Source organism: Lipotes vexillifer, unplaced genomic scaffold (assembly GCF_000442215.2).
Source record: "Lipotes vexillifer unplaced genomic scaffold, Lipotes_vexillifer_v1.1 scaffold1093, whole genome shotgun sequence".
In the NCBI taxonomy this organism is placed as follows: Eukaryota; Metazoa; Chordata; class Mammalia; order Artiodactyla; family Lipotidae; genus Lipotes; species Lipotes vexillifer.
The window spans coordinates 1,468,701-1,488,537 of record NW_006774793.1 but is presented as its reverse complement, the minus strand read 5'-3'; the positions used below and the strand labels follow the sequence as shown (position 1 = coordinate 1,488,537).

At 41.7% G+C, this 19,837-nt stretch overlaps 2 protein-coding genes across 3 annotated transcripts in view; one reads left to right on the top strand and one right to left on the bottom strand.

Moving 5' to 3' along the window:
• Window positions 1–3,802, top strand: part of HOMEZ (homeobox and leucine zipper encoding) — an 11,298-nt gene extending 7,496 nt beyond the window's left edge. Inside the window, exon 2 of one of the 2 annotated variants that reach the window (XM_007449552.1) lies at window positions 2,062–3,802. In XM_007449552.1, coding sequence (XP_007449614.1) covers window positions 2,062–3,656 — 1,595 coding nt within the window. In that variant the 3' untranslated portion in view covers window positions 3,657–3,802. The remainder of the gene's footprint in view (window positions 1–2,061) is intronic. The other variant, XM_007449551.1, reaches the window with a different exon arrangement.
• Window positions 3,803–8,245: 4,443 nt separating this feature from the next.
• Window positions 8,246–19,837, bottom strand: part of RNF212B (ring finger protein 212B) — a 17,988-nt gene continuing 6,396 nt past the window's right edge. The window contains exons 4-13 of the mRNA XM_007449550.1: window positions 18,920–19,035; window positions 17,829–17,889; window positions 17,081–17,109; window positions 15,921–15,967; window positions 15,657–15,699; window positions 15,438–15,498; window positions 14,781–14,829; window positions 8,976–9,015; window positions 8,575–8,678; window positions 8,246–8,277 (exon numbers count right to left, since the gene is read on the bottom strand). Of these exons, the coding sequence (XP_007449612.1) occupies window positions 8,246–8,277; window positions 8,575–8,678; window positions 8,976–9,015; window positions 14,781–14,829; window positions 15,438–15,498; window positions 15,657–15,699; window positions 15,921–15,967; window positions 17,081–17,109; window positions 17,829–17,889; window positions 18,920–19,035 (582 nt within the window). The remainder of the gene's footprint in view (window positions 8,278–8,574; window positions 8,679–8,975; window positions 9,016–14,780; window positions 14,830–15,437; window positions 15,499–15,656; window positions 15,700–15,920; window positions 15,968–17,080; window positions 17,110–17,828; window positions 17,890–18,919; window positions 19,036–19,837) is intronic.

The window sequence follows — 19,837 nt, the reverse complement described above, 5'->3', positions numbered from 1 at the left end:
TTTTTTGCGGTACGCGGGCCTCTTGCTGTTGTGGCCTCTCCTGTTGCGGAGCACAGGCTCCAGATGCGCAGGCCCAGCGGCCATGGCTCATGGGCCCAGCTGCTCCGCGGCACGTGGGATCCTCCCGGACAGGGGCACCAACCCGCGTCCCCTGCATCGGCAGGCGGACTCTCAACCACTGCGCCACCAGGGAAGCCCATCAGTTGCATTTTTTGATTTAGTCATAAACTTGAAAGGTAGACGCTGTTATGACCTCCTTTTATTCTGATGGGAAAATAAAGCTTAGCGAGCACTCTAGGGAGTGGAGAAGCTGCGATTCACCTCAAATCTGCCTCACCCCAGACCTCCACCTCTAACAGCTCTAGGCCCCGCCTACACATGACATCTAGCACACAGTAGGTGCTCTGTAAAAATATATGTAACTTTACATACATTCAACATTGTCTCCATTTTCTACACATGAGGAAACCGAGGTTCCTATAAATTCAGTAGCTTTTGCCCAAGATCTCATGGCTGGTGGCAGAATTGGGATTCAAACTGCAGGCTGGCCTTAATCATATTTTAACCCACTATGCCATGCTGCCTTCATTTACCCTCTTAAGGTTCTCTTCAAGCTGTACTGCCTTTAGGGTCTGCATGGCCTTCAGTTTGTTAAGATTTGCCTGTTAAAAGGGAACGGTGACACCCATTAGAATGCTTCCGAAGTTTTCTGTTCATCATATAAAATCCCCGACATTACACTGCACTATGTGTAACTTTCTGGACTTGAGATTTTTCTCAATTCATCATGTAGCATTTATATTGGAATCCTGTCCTATCCATTACATATCAGAAGTAATATTTATAAACTCAGATGGGATTCCTCTAAGAGTAAAGGGTGACAGATGTTTTAAAGTCTCTCATGCCCACACAGGGAGCCGAGTTAAAATTTGGTCAACGGGGAACTCCCTAGCGGTCCAGTGGTTAGGACTCTGTGCTTCCACTGCAGGAGGCACGGGTTCCTCCCTGGTTGGGGAACTAAGATCCCAAAAGCCCCAGGCATGGCCAAAAAAAAAAAAAATCGGTCAACAGAATTATTCTGGGAAATAGCTTGAGCAGGTTTCCAAGAATGAAGCGTGGTCAGAGGCTTTCCCTGCAGTCCCCATACCCACGATGACCCTGGGAGCCCTGGTGCTGCTGGGTAGCTTGCAGGACCCGGTTACAGTTTATGAGCGAGCCCACCTGGTTCTGAGAAGAAAGCTGGACTGAAAAGATAAGAGCTGAGGGCCTCCCGTCTTGTGCGGAGGGGCTGCTTAAGGTCTGAGGGAGCTCTCTAGGCTCCCTGGAGAGAGACTCAGCAGTTGGAAGAGACAAAGGCTGGGGGGAGGGGAATAACCTTTGTTCTGAGGATGACAGGGGTAGGAAACGTTCTCCTCCCTCTACCCTAACCAGACCAAAACCGAGGGGGAGCGAGCCCCATTTATCCCAGATAGCTGACCTATCTTATCCTACTGAGAGTTAGAAAAAAAACCCATCAGTCCCCTCCCCCAACACTCGCCCACCAAGAAGGGAAAGGAAAGGGGGCTGGGCAGAGGGACTGTGCTATTCTACCTTCTAGATTTTCACACGTTGTATTCTTAACCTTTCCATATTCTACATATAATCTAGAGATAACTAGAGATAATCTGTTTTCTTGGTGAGTCTTAGTTTTGTCACTTTTGTTCCATTAACTTAGAGGGTGAAGTGAATTTGAATGGGAAAGATAAAGGCTATAAGGATGTTTTCCTTTTTAACCTCTGAAGTCAGATTTTGTTTTTGGTGACAACACTCACTAGTCTTGTGACTTGGGATAATTTAACCTCTATGGACTTTGGTTTTTTCATACTTACAAGGGAATTATAGCAGGCTCTGATGATTCACAAGGTTATGAAAATTAAATGAGAAATTGTTATGCACTTTAAAAGCAATCCAGCACAGTACACGTAGAAGTTGTTTTGGAGTCCAATGTTTTGTTTGGTAGAAATTGAACAATGGGTTGAAAGAGGAGCCCCAGTGATCGAGCTGTTTCTCTTCTTATTACAGCTATCTCTGAAGGGCACAAATCAGAAAGCACCATGCCTCCTAATAAAGAGGCCAGCGGTCTTAATAGCTCCCCTGCGGGGCTCATCTGTCTCCCTCCAATCTCTGAGGAGCTACAACTTGTGTGGACCCAAGCAGCCCAGACTAGTGAGCTGGATGGCAATGAACACTTGCTACAAACCTTCAGCTACTTTCCCTATCCCAGTTTAGCAGACATTGCCCTTCTCTGCCTACGCTATGGGCTGCAGATGGAGAAAGTCAAGACTTGGTTCATGGCCCAGCGCCTCCGCTGTGGCATTAGCTGGTCATCCGAAGAAATTGAAGAGACTCGAGCCCGAGTAGTCTACCATCGGGACCAACTCCATTTCAAATCCCTTCTCTCTTTTACTCATCATGCAGGGCGGCCCCCAGAGGAGGTGCCTCCTTCTCCAGTGCCACCTCCAGAACAAGTTGGTCTTGGAATAGTTCCCCTGACTCTTAGCGAGCCCACCCAGATGAAAGGATTGAAGGTAGAGCCCTCAGAGCCCTCAGAGCCACTGAGTCACCAGAAAGCAAAGGAGCCCCTGATGGCACCTGGCAGTGGGGTATTCCCCCACCAATCACAATTTTGGCAGGATCTTCAAAGCAGTGGCCTCTCTAAGGAGCAGGCAGGCAAGGGTCCTGACCAGTCACATGGCCTAGGTACTGCTTCCTGGAACCACTCCACAGCTGTCCACCAGCCCCGTGCTCGGGATAAGCCCCCACCCGTCTCATTACTTGCCAGTAGTTGTAAGAAGGAGTCAGCATCTAATGTGACTCCTCCTTCCTCTACCTCTTCTTCCTCTTTCCAGGTACTGGCTAATGGAGCTACTGCCACCTCTAAACCCCTCCAGCCACTGGGCTGTGTCCCACAGCCACTGTCACCCAATGAACAGGCACTACGCCCACAGCTGGAGCCAGCCTGGCCCCAGGGGCTAAGGCATAACTCAGCACCTGGTAGGGTTGGCCCTGCAGAGTACCTTTCCCCAGATATGCAACGCCAGCGAAAGACCAAGCGCAAAACCAAAGAGCAGCTGGCTATCCTCAAATCGTTTTTTTTACAGTGCCAGTGGGCACGGCGTGAGGATTACCATAAATTAGAGCAGATCACTGGCTTACCTCGGCCTGAGATTATTCAGTGGTTTGGTGACACACGCTATGCCTTGAAGCATGGGCAACTAAAATGGTTTCGGGACAACGCAGTACCTGGTGCCCCTAGTTTCCAGGATCCAGCAATTCCCACACCGCCACCTTCAACCCGCTCCTTGAATGAATGGGCTGAGACACCACCTCTGCCGATCCCCCCACCCCCACCAGATATACGACCCTTGGAGAGGTACTGGGCAACCCACCAACAGCTACGGGAAAGTGATATCCCTCAACTGAGTCAGGCATCAAGGCTTAGCACCCAGCAGGTACTGGATTGGTTTGACTCTCGATTACCTGAGCCAGCTGAAGTGGTGGTTTGTTTAGATGAAGAGGAGGAAGAGGAGGAGGAAGAACTGCCAGAAGATGATGAGGATGAAGAGGAGGAGGAGGAAGACGACGACGACGATGATGATGTGATCATCCAGGACTGAGGGGGCACTGGGGGAGGGGAGGTCTGTTACTAAAAGACGAACCAACTTAGTAACTGTTTAAACAAAGAAACCACATTTTTTTACTTACCTTGTGGCAAAGAACTGAAAAGCTTTGTGTTTTTGAGGGTGGGGGACAGCGGGATGTAGTAAGGGTGGACCAGGGAGGATGATTATGGAGGACAAAGCAAGGTGGGGACTGGATGGGCAGAAATCCAGGCCTCCAGCCTCAATGAGAAGAGTGCTATGGGTCTGGTCCAAACTATGGGGCCAGGAAAAGGCTCTTGCTCTCCTCGTATCGGCTGTTCTTTCCCCTTAGTGTACTACGGCCTACATCTATGGAGGACTAGAAAGGAGGTGTAAAGATTCCAGTACATCCCCCAGTCCCACCCCACCATTTTCCTTGGAATATAAGGCTGCCTTGCACCCCTTCTTTTCTCTCTGAGCACAAGTCCACACACAATGCAGCCAAGAATCTCAGTATGTCCCAGTCAATCACAAATATTTCCTCTTCCTTATACCAGCTTGACTTTATATGTTTTCCTGCTGCTTTATTGAGTCACACAGGGAGCAGAATGTTTTCGTTTCTAATACTGGACCACTATGCCTTGTACCTTTTTATCTTTCCAAAACCCCCATTCTGTTCACTATTTGTCTCAGGGTAAATCTTCCCCCCGGAGCTTGTGAAAAAGTTTAATAATTGGGTGGAGAATAATTTAGACTGGATATTTATTGGAGGTGGGAATTAGGGGAGATGTCCTTTAAAAAAAAAAGTAGAATTAGAATTACAGAGGGGTAGAGAGGAGAGGGAATGGTTTCTACTGTTCGGAAGGACAGTGCAGGTAGGTTCCAGGTTTGGTTTTACAAACCTGACAGTCCCTCCTGCCTAGCTTGACAGAGACTGATTTTTTTTTTTCAGAGACTGATTTTTTTTTTTTGGTGTTGGTTTAATGTGTCCAGAAAAGAGACTTTTCCCTCACTTTATATGATCTGTCTTGGAGACAGAGGGACCATGGTCCTTAACTGAATTAATTGATGTTTTAGAATGGTTTTCATCAGTTGGGGTCAGATATAAAGGTATCAGTGGGTTAACCATCTAGAAATAAAAAAGTGGAAATCCCCAAATTGCTAGAATAATAATAAAAAGGCCAAAAATAAAATTGTTTCTCTCACCTCCACTTTGCCACTTCTATGGTTTAGAGATTAATGGAGCCAAATCCATTAACTTTCTGATTTAGTATACTTTTTATTTATTTTTGAAGCGGCAGGATATACTGAGGTAAAGTAAAAGAACAAAAACTTGAAAAGTTAGTAGATCAGTATCTATCACTAGGCAGACTTTTTTCTGCACCTGCTACAGCACAGGCTCTTGCTCAGAAGAGGGAGTTTAGAAATGCCTTTAAAATAAATTCAGTTTCAGAAAGGCTGGTGGGATCCTATTCAGCTACAAGGTCATTCCCAAGACCAAATTTATTTCTGGCAGATGCTATCTTTACACTTTTCCAATATTTTTGCTTAAGGTATGCCTGCCAGTGGCCTACCCATTTAATCCCTCATTTCTACCCCTTAGTACCCAAAGAAGAATAAATGTTTGATCTCAGTGGTAGTGTTCTTTGCCCATTCCACCATTTGAGAGCTTGTAATACCAATAGAGTTGCAGCAGCAATAAAAGGACATCCTCTTTATTTCATTATCTGTGTACTTTAGTAAGCCTGTGTCTCCAACCATTACCAAACAGAAAGGAAAATCAACATATTTAATAGTAACTAGGCACAGAGGAAACAATAGGCAAATAGAAAAAGTATAAATTAGGGCAAGGAACAGTGTTGTGGCTTGTTAACATCGGCAGTGGGAGAATATATCCAAAGCTAAAAAGTTAAATCCAGAAATAAAACATGGTTAATAAGTATATCACCCCACCCCCACCCCCAATGATGCCAAGAATTGTTTTTATAACCTTGTTTCAAGTTGCAGGAAATAAGGGAGCTATCTGTATATTGTGGGAGAGATATAAACATCTTCCTGAAGCTCTGACCTGACAATTTTCATAGGAAGTCATACAGGGTGTATAGGGTTAAGATAGAGAGAAGTTACAGAGTGAAACCAGGAAACAAGGTAGGGGTACATTTTCCAAGGCCATCACACCTAAATGAGTATGAGATGCTACCGTCTGTCCTTCAGCAGTATGTATAGATCAGATCTTGAAAATGGTCTATCTGGGAGTGTTCCATGCTTCTCTCCCCCTGGCTAATCCCATCTGCCTCTGTTGGTAGAGATTCTGCAGCACAGGACAGGAAGGCAGTTAAGGGTGTTTGTAACAAAAAGGGCAAGTAAGGCCCTCTCAAGTCATTATATGAAGTTTATCGTTACAGTAAACCGCTGCTGTTGCTTCCCCATAGTTTTCTCCATTTCACGAAAACTAACTTTTCCAAACTAAGATTTGATACATCTAATGTGACAAAGGCTTTGTTGCTACTTATGAAACTGGAGCATTTCCGTGGTTTATGGTGATAAAGCCGAATATTTGAAAATCAAACAGTTTTGGGAAGCCTGGAACATGACTACCATACCCAGAGATGATTACCAGGGAGGCAGAGTTCTTAGGCCTCTGGGGAAGTGGTACTTTCTTCAATAACTCTTTTTCTAACTTTATTATGGAAATTTTCAAAAAATACAAAAACAGTAGTATAATGCACTCACATGTACTCATCACCCAACTTCAACAATTAACTCATGGCCAATTTTCTTTCATTTCTACTTTCTCACACTGCCCCTTTCCACTAGATTAAGCTAAAGCAAAATTCAGACAATCATTTAATTTTCTATCCATAAGTATTTTAGTATGCATCTCCAAAAGATAAAGACTATTTTTAAAAAATAACCACAATAGCATCAAGCCTACAAAAAAAACACTATTAACAATTCCTTAATATCAAATGTCCACTAAGTATTCAATTTTCCTCAACTGTCTCATAAATGGTTTTTTACAGTTTGTTCCAATCAAGATCCAACTGGAGGCCATTTATTTACAGATGGTTTATATGTCTCTTAAGTCTTTTTTTCACCTGTAGATTAATCCCTCCATTTACGAAGGTCTTAGAGGGATGTTATTTCCCCAGCGTTGTCTGTTAAGGCTTAGACCCTAATTCCTTGCTGATGAAAATAAAGGGAATTTTGGAACATGAGAGCAAAATATTTACCTACCTTAGTAGGTCACCAGGAGCTTGGCCTAAATATCCTCAAAACCCAAGGTGTAAAAGTGAACTTAAAAGGCAAGACTGGACTTTTCATTTAATAGAGCTCCTTAAAAACCTCTCTTCTTGTTCCCATGCCCTTTTCCTCTTGTTTCCTGGATCAGAATCATAGTCTCATAAATTTACAAAACATTATTCTGCTGTTGCTCTTTGGAGAAATGAAAATGGTTTTTCCTAGTTCAAGCAGTACCTCTATCCAAAATATATATTCCATTGAAAACCCCTTTCTGTGAAACTCTTGGGAATGTCATTTGTGTCCACATCCTTAGTTCACCCTGGCCAAGACCTCTCAGTTTAAAACCTTTCATTACTATGTGACCTAATTTTTTTTTTTTTTTTTTTGCAATACTTGGGCCCCTCACTGTCGTGGCCTCTCCCCTTGCCGGACGCGCAAGCTCAGCGGCCATGGCTCCGCGGCACGTGGGATCCTCCCGGACCGGGGCACGAACCCGCGTCCCCTGCATCGGCAGGCGGACTCTCAACCACTGCGCCACCAGGGAGGCCCCTAATTTTTTTTTTTGCGGTACGTGGGCCTCTCACCGTTGTGGCCTTTCCCACTGCAGGAGAGCGGGCACAGCCGCTCCGCGGCATGTGGGATCCTCCTGGACCGGGGCACGAACCCGTGTCCCCTGCATCGGCAGGCGGACTCTCAACAACTGCGCCACCAGGGAAGCCCTGTGACCTAATTTTTAAATCCCAAACCAGGAAGGTAATCTGACAGTCATATTATCAGAGTGACACCACTCTGGAAAACTGTGTACCTGCGGTTACCACACTTGAAACCACATCATTCTCCACTGGTTACATTCTATCACCTTAACAAGAGACCAGAATGAGGCATTAAGTGTGCAGGCCTAACTGTGTGAGTTTTTCATGAGCAGACCAGTTAGACTGGCCAGGGCTCACCTGTATGGCTGGTAGCTGGAAACCAGGAAGACCCTCTAGTGTGGTTCTGCTTTCCCTCTGACCTGGAGGATGGAATTAAATAGTGAAAGATAACTACCTGGGGCAGTTTCTCAGTATTGTTATTTATGCATCAGGATAAATAAGTGGTTCTTAATCTGTAGTACACTACTCAGAAGGGAAAAGACTGTTAGCTCAGCAATTCAAGAGGTGGGTTATAATATAAAGTCCATTCTTTTACTGTGAGGATGGGGTGGTGACACAGAGGTCTGAGATTTGAGTTTAACTATGAGTAGAAAGATGTAGAGACAATATAAAGATTTTGGTGAGCTATGAAAGATGACAGCCCCTTATCACAAGGACTGGTAGCAGAGGTACCTTTTGGGAAAACATGAGGAGAAAAAAGGATGCTGGTTTTATCATTCTCATTCAGCACTAAGCTCCCAGCAATGCTGCAGCATAGGGATCTCAAAAGAAACAAACAAAAAGCCAGTTTAATTCTACAGGCCAACCTTCTGGCTAAAGAGCAGAACTCTACTCCTGGTGACAGGATGAGTGATATTTAGGCACAATCCAAAGCCTGCCTTCACTGTGAAGGAAATGGGGTAACTCTTAAAGAATATTAAGGAGTCAAACTTGAGACAGTGCTTTTTTCAGGGGCTGGGGTGTAAAAATCCCAACTTCTTTGCACCTTGAAAATCTTCATTACAGTGTATATGTCAATGGTTGAAGCTCCACTCCTTTGGGAATGTTATTTAACTTACCTGAATTATTGGGGGTGAGGACTCCTATTTGACCTGAATCCCCACCACTTAGGGGGGATGGTCTGAAAGAAAAAATCCCCTGTCCGGACGAGGCAGATGAAGGTCTAAGGAGGGGAAATAAAAGCATCAGCAGAGAAAAGGAAAGGTTAAAGTAAAAACCATGTGTAAAGGAAGAGCCTATACATTTAAACCAGAGAGGAAATGAATCCCCTGCTTGCAACTCAGAATACAATTAAGTTAATTCAGATGTGTATTAGACACAGTACTGTTCAACCTTCTCTTTTGTTTACAAGGTAGATTATAAACTTCAGTGGTATAGGCCAGTGGAGAAGTAACCACAGGGCTGCTGGCAGAATGTCAGTGGGAACAGATCTCAAGTGAAAGGAAGCAGTATTACTTACCTATAAGATAGGCTGTGAGTGGAAGCTGGTGAAGGGGTTTCTGAAAAGCATAAAAATGAGCCTATGAGATAATTCGTGAACCAAGAAGAGATCCAGGTATTCTGGGGGCCAGGGCAAAGGAACAGGGGATCAAAGATTTTGGTATATATGTTAGACTTGGGGGCTAATGGCAAGTGAAAAAGCCCACAAGTCACCTAGCAGTGGATCATAAAGGTGCTTTCCTCGCCCTTTCATGAGTTTATGGGCAAGGATCCATCACTGCCTTGATGCGTTCTAATGTATCTGTGCCTTGGTTTTCCCTCTAAGGTGAAGATTATCAGAAAGGATGGCTAAAGACAAAGGGTCATTAAATTGGCTGGGAGTGACAGCAGTAAAAATGTAGAGTAAGGACCTCCACAGATTCTCTCCATAAAAGGAATGAGAAAACTGGCAAAAATTGTCAGAATCAACTTCTTCAGAATTCTGGAAATTAACAAAGGGCTTTTAGCAATCTGGGGAATGTTTATTCCAGAAAAATAGCTGAATGTGAGTAAGAACAGTGAGCTTTGTGACATTTTAACTTGCCCTATTCCCATTTCTCCCTCTCCAGCTCCATAGTAGCCTTGAAAATCAACAGTTTGGCAGTCATCATAGGGGATGGAATGGGGTTGGAGCTCTTTCAAAACCTCATTCCCAGAGAATTGTCATACTTGACCTGTCTAGTTGTTCACTGGAAGACTTCACTTGCAAGGCTGCCTTTATCTGACCTGACTTGGAGCCAAACTTACCAGGACTTGGAGCTTAAGAGTTCACCAAGTGTGAAAAGCCTTTTCCCCAGGAGTGTTTGTTGCAAATAATTACAGGCACTTGTTTAGGCTGCCTGAGGAGGTGAATATCAGTTGGGGCAAACAATAGGCTAACCAAAAAGCATAAAAGGAAAAGCTGTGGAATGACCTGTCCACCGGGATTTTGAAAAGGAACAACAAGTTCTTGGGAATCTAGGCCATGTGCATGCACAGGGCTGTGTGCATGCTCAGGAAAGATTGAAAAGGCTCTAAGCTCTCACCTTGGGACTACCTTGAGGTCATACAAGCAGAAAGTGAAGGCTAAGGCACAGTCGTCAGCTGAGTGTTGAAGGTGCACCCCAACACACAGTCCCTCAGCAAACACTGAGGGATTTATTGGTACTACGTGTTTAAGGAAAGCTCTGTCCAATCATTAGCTGAACACTAAGCTAACCAAATAGAGACTTCGGTGGCCACACGAGAAAGAATACAGATTTTACAGAATCAGTTTTAGAAAGTCACTAAACAAACAATGACAAACAGCAACAACAACAAACCTTGGGAAGGGAGGAAATATCTGATTCTTAGAGTTGCCATGCTATATTATTTAGCTGTCCAGTTTTCAACAAAAAATTATGAGGCATGAAAGAAACAAGAAAGTATGATCTATGTAAAGGAAAAAAGCACAAGCAATAGAAACTGTCTTTGAGGAAGCCCAGATACATTGGATTTTAAAGACAAAGACTTTAAACCAGCAGTTCTTTTTTTTTTTTTTTGGCCACGTTGACAGGCATGCGGGATCCTAGTTCCCCGAACAGGGATCAAACCCATATCCCCTGCAGTGGAAGCACAGTCTTAACCACTGAACTGCCAAGGAAGTCCCTAAATCAGCTATTTTAAACATGTTCAGTTAGCTAAAGGAAACCATGTCTAAAGCACTAAACAAAAGTATGAGAATGGTCTCATCAAATAGAGAACACTAATCAAGAAATATTATATTAAGAAGAAGCAGGGCTTCCCTGGTGGCGCAGTGGTTGAGAGTCCGCCTGCCGATGCAGGGGACATGGATTCATGCCCCGGTCCGGGAAGATCCCACATGCCACTGAGCCTGCGTGTCCGGAGCCTGTGCTCCACAACAGGAGAGGCCACAACAGTGAGAGGCCCGCGTACCACAAAAATAAATAAATAAATAAAAAGAAATAAATAAAAAGAAGCAAATATAAATTCTGGAATTGAAAAGTACAATAACTAAAATGTAAACTTCACTAGAGATATGAGCAGTCAGAAAAAAGAATCAGCAAATTTGATGATAAATCAATTGAGATTATCCAGTGTGAAGAAGAGAAAGAAAAAGGAATGAAGAAAAATGAACAAAGCCTCAAAGACCTTGGTGGAATACCATCAAGCACACCAGCATGTGCAAAATGGGAGTTCCAGAAGGAGAAAAGAGAGGACCAAGGGCAGAAAGAAGTATCTGAAGAAATAATGGCTGACAACTTCCCAAATTAGATGAAAACATTAATCTATACATCCAAGAAGCTCAACAAATCCCAAAGAGGATAAATCAAAGAGATCCTCACCTAGACTCATCATAAACTGTTGAAAGCTAAAGGCAAAAAAAGAAACTTGAAAGCAGCAAGAGAGAAGCCATTCATCACATGAAAGGGATTCTCAATAAAATTGGCACTGATTTCTCCTCAGAAACCATGGAGGCCAGAATATAGGAGGATAACGTATTCAAAATGCTGAAAGACTGTCAATCAAAAATTTTAAATCCAGCAAAATTATCCTTCAAAAATGAAGGAGAAATTAAGACACTCCCAGATGAGTGTCAAAATTAAGAGAATTCATCACTACCAAACCTGCTTTACAAGAAACACTAAAGAGAGTCCTTCAAGCTTAAGTGATAGGACACCAGACAGTAACTCAAATCTACATGAAGAAATAATAAAGATCACTGGTAAAGATAACTACATTGATAAACATAAAAGTATAAGTGTATTTTTGTAACTTCCTCCTATCTGATTTAAAAAACAACTGCATAAAACATAATTATAAATTTATGTTGATGAGAACACAATTTTTAAAGATATAATCTATATAATAACAGCACAATGGACTGGAGAGGGGAATGGAACTATATAGGAGAAAAGCTTTTGTACACTGTTGAAATTAAGTTTGGTATTAATCTGAACTAGGTTGTTATAAATTATGATGTTAATTATGATGTTAATCCCTAAGAAAATAACAAAAAATACAGTGAAAGAAACAAGAAAGAAAGTAAAATGGTACACTAGAAAATAGCTGTTTAACACAAAAGACAGCAAAAATGGAGGAAGTGAGGAACAAAACATACATAAGACATATAGAAAACAGGGACTTCCCTGGTGGTCCAGTGGTTAAGAATCCACGCTTCCACTGTAGGGGGCACAGGTTCAATCCCTGGTCAGGGAACTAAAATCCCACATGCTGTGTGGTGTGGCAAAAAAAAAAAAAAAAGACACATAGAAAAGAAATAGCAAAATGGCAGAAGCAGTCTTTCCTTATTAATAATTACATTAAATGTAAATGTATTAAACTCTCCAATTAAAAAGCAGAAACTGGCCAAATGGTGAAAAAAGATCCAACTATACATCGTCTATGAAAGACTCACTGTAAATTCAAAGACACATATAGGTTTAAAGTAAAAGGATGGAAAAAGATATTCCACGCAAACAGTAAACAAAAGAGAGCGGAATGGGTAATATCAGACAAATGCACTTTAACACAACATTGTTACTAGAGACAAAGGTCAAAATGATAAAAGGGTCAACCCATCAAGAAGATATAACACTTATATATGCACTTAACAACAAAGTCCTAAAATACATGAAGCAAAAACTGACAGAATTGAAGAGAAAAATAGACAATTCAACAATAATAGAGCTCTCAATACCCCACTTTCAATAATGGATAAAACAGCAAGACAGAAGATCAGCAAGAAAACAGAAGATTTAAATGGCACTATACACCAACTAAATCTAACAGATATCTATAGACCACTCCACCCAACAACAGCAGAATACACATTCTTTTCAAGTGTACAGGGAACTTTCCCCAGGATAGACAATGTTTTAGGCTATAAATTTAAAAGCATCTAAACCATACAAAGTATGTTGTTCAACAACAATGAAATTAAATTAAAATCAATTAACAGGAGGAAATTTGGGAAATTAACAATTACGTGGATAATCAACACTGCTAAGTAACTAATGGGTCAAAGGAAAAAAAAAATCACAGAAGTTAGAAAATACTTTGAGATGAATGAAAACAAAAACACAACATACTAAAACTTAAAAGGATGCAGTGAAAGCAGTGCTCAGAGTGAAATTTATAACTGTAAAGGTCTATATTGAAAAAGCAGATCTCAAGTCAATAATGCTACTGTCCACTTTAAGAAACGAGGAGAACTAAACCCAAAAGCAGACGGAAAGAAAATGATTAGGGCAGAAATAAATGAAATAGAGAATAGAAAAATAATAGAGAAAAATCAAGAAAACCAAAAATTGGTTCTTTGAAATGATAAACAAAATTGACTAATCCTGTGGGGTGGGGGGAAGGATAAATCAGGAGGCTGGGATTAACACATACATACTACTATGTATAAAATAGATAACCCTGGTGGCGCAGTGGTTAAAAATCCGCCTGCCAGTGCAGTGGACATGGGTTCGAGCCCTGGTCTGGGAAGATCCCACATGCCGCAGAGCAACTAAGCCCGCGCACCACAGCTACTGAGCCTGCACTCTACAGCCCGCAAGCCACAACTACTGAGCCCACGTGCCACAACTACTGAAGCCTGAGCACCTGGAGCCCGTGCTCCACAACAAGAAAAGCTACCGCAATGAGAGCACCACAACAAAGAGCCCCTGCTCACTGTAACCAGAGAAAGCCTGCGCGGAGCAACGAAGACCTAGCGCAGCCAAAAATAAATAGATAAATAAAACAGATAACCAACAAGGACCTACTATATAGCACAGGAAACTATACTCAATATTATATAATAACCTACAAGGGAAAAGAATCTGAAAAAATATATATATAGATTCAGTTATATAAATATACATACATATGTATGTATATGTCTGTATTGGGTTGGCCAAAAAGTTCATTCGATTTTTTTTCTGGAAGATGGTACGGATATATATATATATCTCAATTGCTGTGCCATACACCTGAAACTTAGATGATATTATAAATCAACTATACTTTAATTAAAAAAAATTTTTTAAATAAACTTCCTTTTTAGAACTGTTAAAAAAAATGGACTAATCTTTAGCCAGGCTGTCCAAGAAAAAAGAAGAAAGCCTCAAATAACTAAAATCAGGAATAAAAGAGAGTATTACTACTAACCTGACAGAAATAAATTGGCTAGAGCACCTATGTTTTTCAAAGGGGTGAATATGAAAGAACTGGAGTGAGGCTATTTGGTGAATTTCAAAAATGGTTATCCAGGAAGAGATCTGTGAATTTCAAAATTGCCTCTTGGGAAAGAAAGGGAAATCCTCTCCAAGTATACTCTATGGACTGACTAATGCCTTGAAAAACAGTAATAACAGTAATAGTTCTAAGGGGAAAGAGACAAGAAATTAAGTAGGTGGAACCAAAATATTTCTTCACTGGAATATTTTTATGTTTGATACACAGTGAAGAGGCCAGATACCCTTCAGGCTAACATAATTGGCATCTAGTTAATCTTTCTTTTAGATCTAACTTCTACTGCCATCTTGTGGCAATTAAAATCCAGGTCAATTATTTTAAAAGTTATCTCCAGTCTCCTGACCAGAGGGTTTCAATGACTTTCTAATACTCAAGTTTCAATTTTCCCCTTATCAGTTTGAGAACAGAAATATCATTACTTGAAAAGTTGTATCTGGATGCCTGGAACCACTGTCTGGAGAAAAAGTAAAATGGCATTATATTATGCACAGAAAACCAGAAATCTGCTGGTATCTGCTCAGAATGTGTTGGCTTCTGACTCCTTCCCCTACACTGCCCCTCTCACCAGTAAAAGAGTCTCTTGGAGTGCTCCTTCCCTGCAGCGCTCTGGCTCCCTGAGGGACAAATAATAAACATTAATAAATATATCCCGGGGCTTCCCTGGTGGCGCGGTGGTTGAAAGTCCGCCTGCCGATGCAGGGGACACGGGTTCATGCCCCAGTCCGGGAGGATCCCACATGCCGCAGAGCGACTAGGCCCGTGAACCATGGCCGCTGGGCCTGCGTGTCCGGAGCCTGTGCTCCGCAACAGGAGAGGCCACAACAGTGAGAGGCCCGCGTAACGCAAAAAATAAATAAATAAATAAATAAATAAATATATCCCGATTCTCTGGCTTCCATATTTCATGCTATGGCTATACACTGAAGCATATGTTTTTCTCCCAGAGTGGGTACGTGACTCCAGGAAGGATCCACAGTTTATTCCTTCCAAAATGAACATGATGGACACTGTTAACGCAGTCCTCTATTTTCACCCCTATTCATTCCAAGTCATGAATTAGGTCAGCTTCTAACATCAGGTCTGAATTGCTGAAAGAGAGTCCAGGCATGGCATCAGATAATTCATGCCAAAACCAATATAAGTTTAATATTCTTGCTTTAATCTTGGCTTTCATTTAGCATTGGAAGTCTCAATCTGAAAAGATAATGTGAATATTTCTTACCTGTTCCAAGTTACTAAAGCCAGCCCCTCTATAAAGGATAGATTCCACTGAGGAGGACCGACTGTATAAGGCAAAACAAAAAGGAAAAAACAAACCTGGTATTAAACTTTTACACAGACATAAAGTCTCCTCAGTCCCTGTCTCAGCCGTATCTAGGCATTTCTTTCATCTTGATCTTTTGCCAACAGTTCTAATGCTGCTGTGTAGCTTTCTACTCACCTGACCACTTGGCTGCTATGCTGAGAACTGGGTCGTGGAGTAACTGAAAGGGAATAAAATGCAGAATGAAAAGTTGCCATCAATGGTGCACTCTGCCTTGCCTAGCCTACATGTTGCAAGTGAGTGTCCAGGAGTATGGCCTTTTCATATCATACATAAGATTCGGAAAATCACATTATACTTTCTGAGAGGAAACCATCTTCCATATGGGAAAATGATATTTACTCATCTCACACAGATATTTGGGCAAAACATGGTCTCTACCTGACTGTGATGGAGAAGTAATGCCCACTGGTCGAGGTGTGGTTGACCTGCAAGGAAAGAAAAAAAAAAAAAAAAAAAAAAAAGAAAGGCAGCTCTATTTTCTCTAAGCAGAACTTAGTGCCACCTTAGAGGATCGATCAGGTCATTATTTACAGAAATAACAGCCTTCTCTCTGAGCACAAATTGCTTACTAATCATGTATTACAGGTATTAGCCCAAAATACAGAGGCAAGCTTTCCATATGGGACTCCTTGGCTCTCCAATTCCCTAAACGAAATCTTCTCCACTTCTCTATTGCCCATAATAGAAGTTCTGAAGTCCTTCTTTCTTCCTTCCCATAGTGCCTTACCAGGTACTCTCAACTTTACATATATCCATCTGTCCATCCATTCATACATCTGCCATTCCCTCACTCCCTCCATCCCCTCTTCCATCTACCCACAGACATTTATTTAGTGCTCATATGTCTTAGATCCTGAACTTACAAAGATAACTAGAATATGGTTCCTATTTTTGAGAGGCTCACAGGCTAGTGGGAGAGACAAAAAGAAAAAGAGCAACATAAGTGTTATAATGGGTATGTCAGAAGTACGGAAGTATGATAGAACACTAGACTTTAGCTTCTGTGAGTCAGGGGCCATGTCTTTTTAATCCACCAATGCAGAGCTGATATTAAAAATATATAATAACTGGTAGGGTACAGATATTTACAATAATCGGTGATGTACACCCAACACCTAACACAGTGCTTCACAAACAGTAAGTACTTAATGAATATTTATTGAATAAATGAATAACAGAACATCTAACTCTGCCTAATAAAGTGCTGACAGAGGAAATGACACATGAGTTCAATTTTGAGGGGTGAGTAGGATTTCATAAGGTGATGGTCAAGGGTGAGCATTCATCCAAGATTTTAGTTCAGCACTTTTCAGTGAGGAGCTCTTTTTTGGAGAAGTGAAAAATGAATTCATAAACCATTCCCTCCACCGCAGAGCCCACACAGGAGCTACAGCCAAGTGCCAAGAAAGGATAGAATTCACTTTGCTGTACAGCAGAAACTAACACAACATTGTAAAGCAACTATACTCCAATTAAAAAAAAAAATGGAAGGATAGAAATTTTCAAAGAGGGATGGTATGGGGCCTAATAAAACTGACCTGCTTCCTTGGTACCAACTTGGAGATTCCTGTAGGTGAAAAAAATAGGAGTGAAGGAAGCTGTAGCTCAATGGTCCCAATCAATGGATCTTACTTGTCAGATAGCTAAGCTGCAATGTCCTCTAGTTGTGGTTACTAAGATGCCCAATAGAAGAAAAAACAGCAAGAGTGAGTGTTTCCTCAGAAAATTATTAGCTTTGGGGGGGAGAAAATTTTAGTTTCTCTTCACAAAAACACATTGGGAATCCTGTAGACTGATACATGTGGGGAAATATAGAGAGTCTATGGGGAGAGCAAGGAAAATGACAGGATTACAATGTGCTAGAAGAGTTACAAGAGTAAGATCAAAAGGAACATTATATAAACACAAAGGACAATCTTGGGAAGAGACAAATGTCCAGGAAATAGAGTTTCAGGGACAGGAAAGGTCCTGAGGTGCTTGGGATTCTTGAAGACAAATTTTAAGTTACCACAGATATCTCTTCTATAAGAGAGCTCCCCATGTGTTATGCTATGACTCACTGATATTCGAGAATATGTTACCACTGTGCTAGATTTTGTCCTTTCATCCCTCCAAGGTCTTCTGTGGCCTCGTCCATTTACTACAGTGTGCTTGCTGTACAAATATTATCAATTATTACCAGCCATGATGTGAAAAAGGTTAGGAAACACTAATTCTATTCAGTCAGCTAGATAGATGGGCCAAGTAAGAGAGAAAATAATAGTATGGAAAATCTATTTCATTCACCTTTAGAATGGCTAGCAATTTCTTCAGTTCTCTGTTCTCTTTCCTTAAGACTGACAGCTCTCTAGGCAAAAGATGGAAAAAGAAACAATCAGCTCCAGCAGGTCAGCAGGATAAAAAACCTGATTTTTATTATCAACATCTAGTTAATGCTTCCGGAGAGATACTTGCCACTATACAAGTTATTTCTGTCAGAGATCTAGTGATTCAGGGGGGCAATGGTAGGGTTTTGGTGGTGAGAAGAATCAGGTTGACAAAATAAGCAGTCACTTGGTATGATTTCAGAAGTTTACACAGAACTGCATTTCCTCTCCACACATTTTCCCCTGGCCTGCTGATGTCTGAAAATTTCCATCAGGGATTCCATCTTTTAGCTTAAGATTTCCAAAAGAACATGGACTTCCCTGGTGGCACATGGTTAAGAATCTGCCTGCCAATGCAGGGGACACGGGTTCAATCCCTGGTCTGGGAAGATCCCACATGCTGTGGAGCAACTAAGCCCGTGCGCCACAACTACTGAACCTGCACTCTAGAGCCCATGAGCCACAACTACTGAGCCTGTGTGCCACAACTACTGAGCCCATGCACCACAGCTACTGAAGCCCGTGTGCTCTAGGGCCCACGTGCTGCAACTACTGAAGCCTGCGTGCCTAGAGCCCATGCTCTGCAACAAAAGAAGCCACCACAATGAAGAGAAGCCCCCGCTTGCTGCAACTAGAGAAAGCCTGCGTGCAGCAACAAAGACCCGACGCAGCCAAAAAAAAAAAAAAAGAACCAAAACACACCCTCCTAGAGGTAACATTTTAAATCTTCCATCATTATTACTGTGAAAAAGTCATGTCTGATTTCTCTGAAGAAGTAGCTTTCGACAGATGGAAGTAAAAGGGGAAAGCTATAACGTAGGGAAGGCCCCTTGAGGGAAGAAAGAGAAAAATAAAATGGAGATTGAGAGACCAAAAATTCTGTACCTGACTTAACCAAGACAAACATAAACACACATGGAGCAATTTTTAGGCTTTGGAACCATAAGGAAATAAGGGCTACAGCTTCTATGAGAAGAAAAAGGCTCTCTGGTGATTTCATTCGTCACTTACTTGTCCTGGTTAGTCAGTGTTTGCTGTGCCTCCTGCGTGGCTGCTTCTAACTTGGTAATTCTATGCTTATAAAAGGCGATGAGGAGATCTGTTTGCTTCTTCTGGAAACTCCACACCTACTAGGGAAAAACAGACCTTTGACATACAACCCCCATAACTCCTTTCCCCTTACTTGTAGCAACAAATGGAAACCCATCAATTTATACTCTATTACTGATCATTTTCTTCTGGAGCATCTGACCTAATTCATGATTCCCCCAAACTAGGGAAAGTCAAAGCTTTTCATTTCCAGAAAAGTGCCTTCCTAATATCTTAATGAGAACATTCTGACATAGAATGACCCTTTAAAAATATAACCATTCATCATCTTGAGCAAGAAGTGACAACCAAAAAAATGTTTCCAAGCTTAGAACTGGTTCTGACCTTACTTGTTTACTATTAGCTTGGACTCAGCTTCCACATTCCTAGCTCTACAGAGCACTGGTAACCAATTTACTTTCCCTAAGATACTCACACATAGACACTTGTAGCCTGTTTATGTTGCTACAGTAAAGGGCAAAGAGGCACAGAAGAAGATTTACCTATTCCTGAATTTTATTTCTGGCCATGGGTAAATAATTTTATCTTTTGCTTTAATTTACCATTTGATATACTGATGTGCCTATCATGGGATTACTGAATCAGATCAAAAGTTAATATGTGGAAAGTATTTTAGCTTTGTCAGGTTCTACTTTTGAATACACAGCAGTATTCAGGTCTCATTTGTTTCCTCCCTACTCACACCGTAAACCTTTTTTCTTAGGTCCTTCCTAGATCTGGTACTTTTGTCATAAACTTTTTGTTCTCATTTAATTTGCAAGTTGCTTTTGCCACCTTACTAAAGAATTCTACTTCCGAATTTATATAGTCTCTACACTC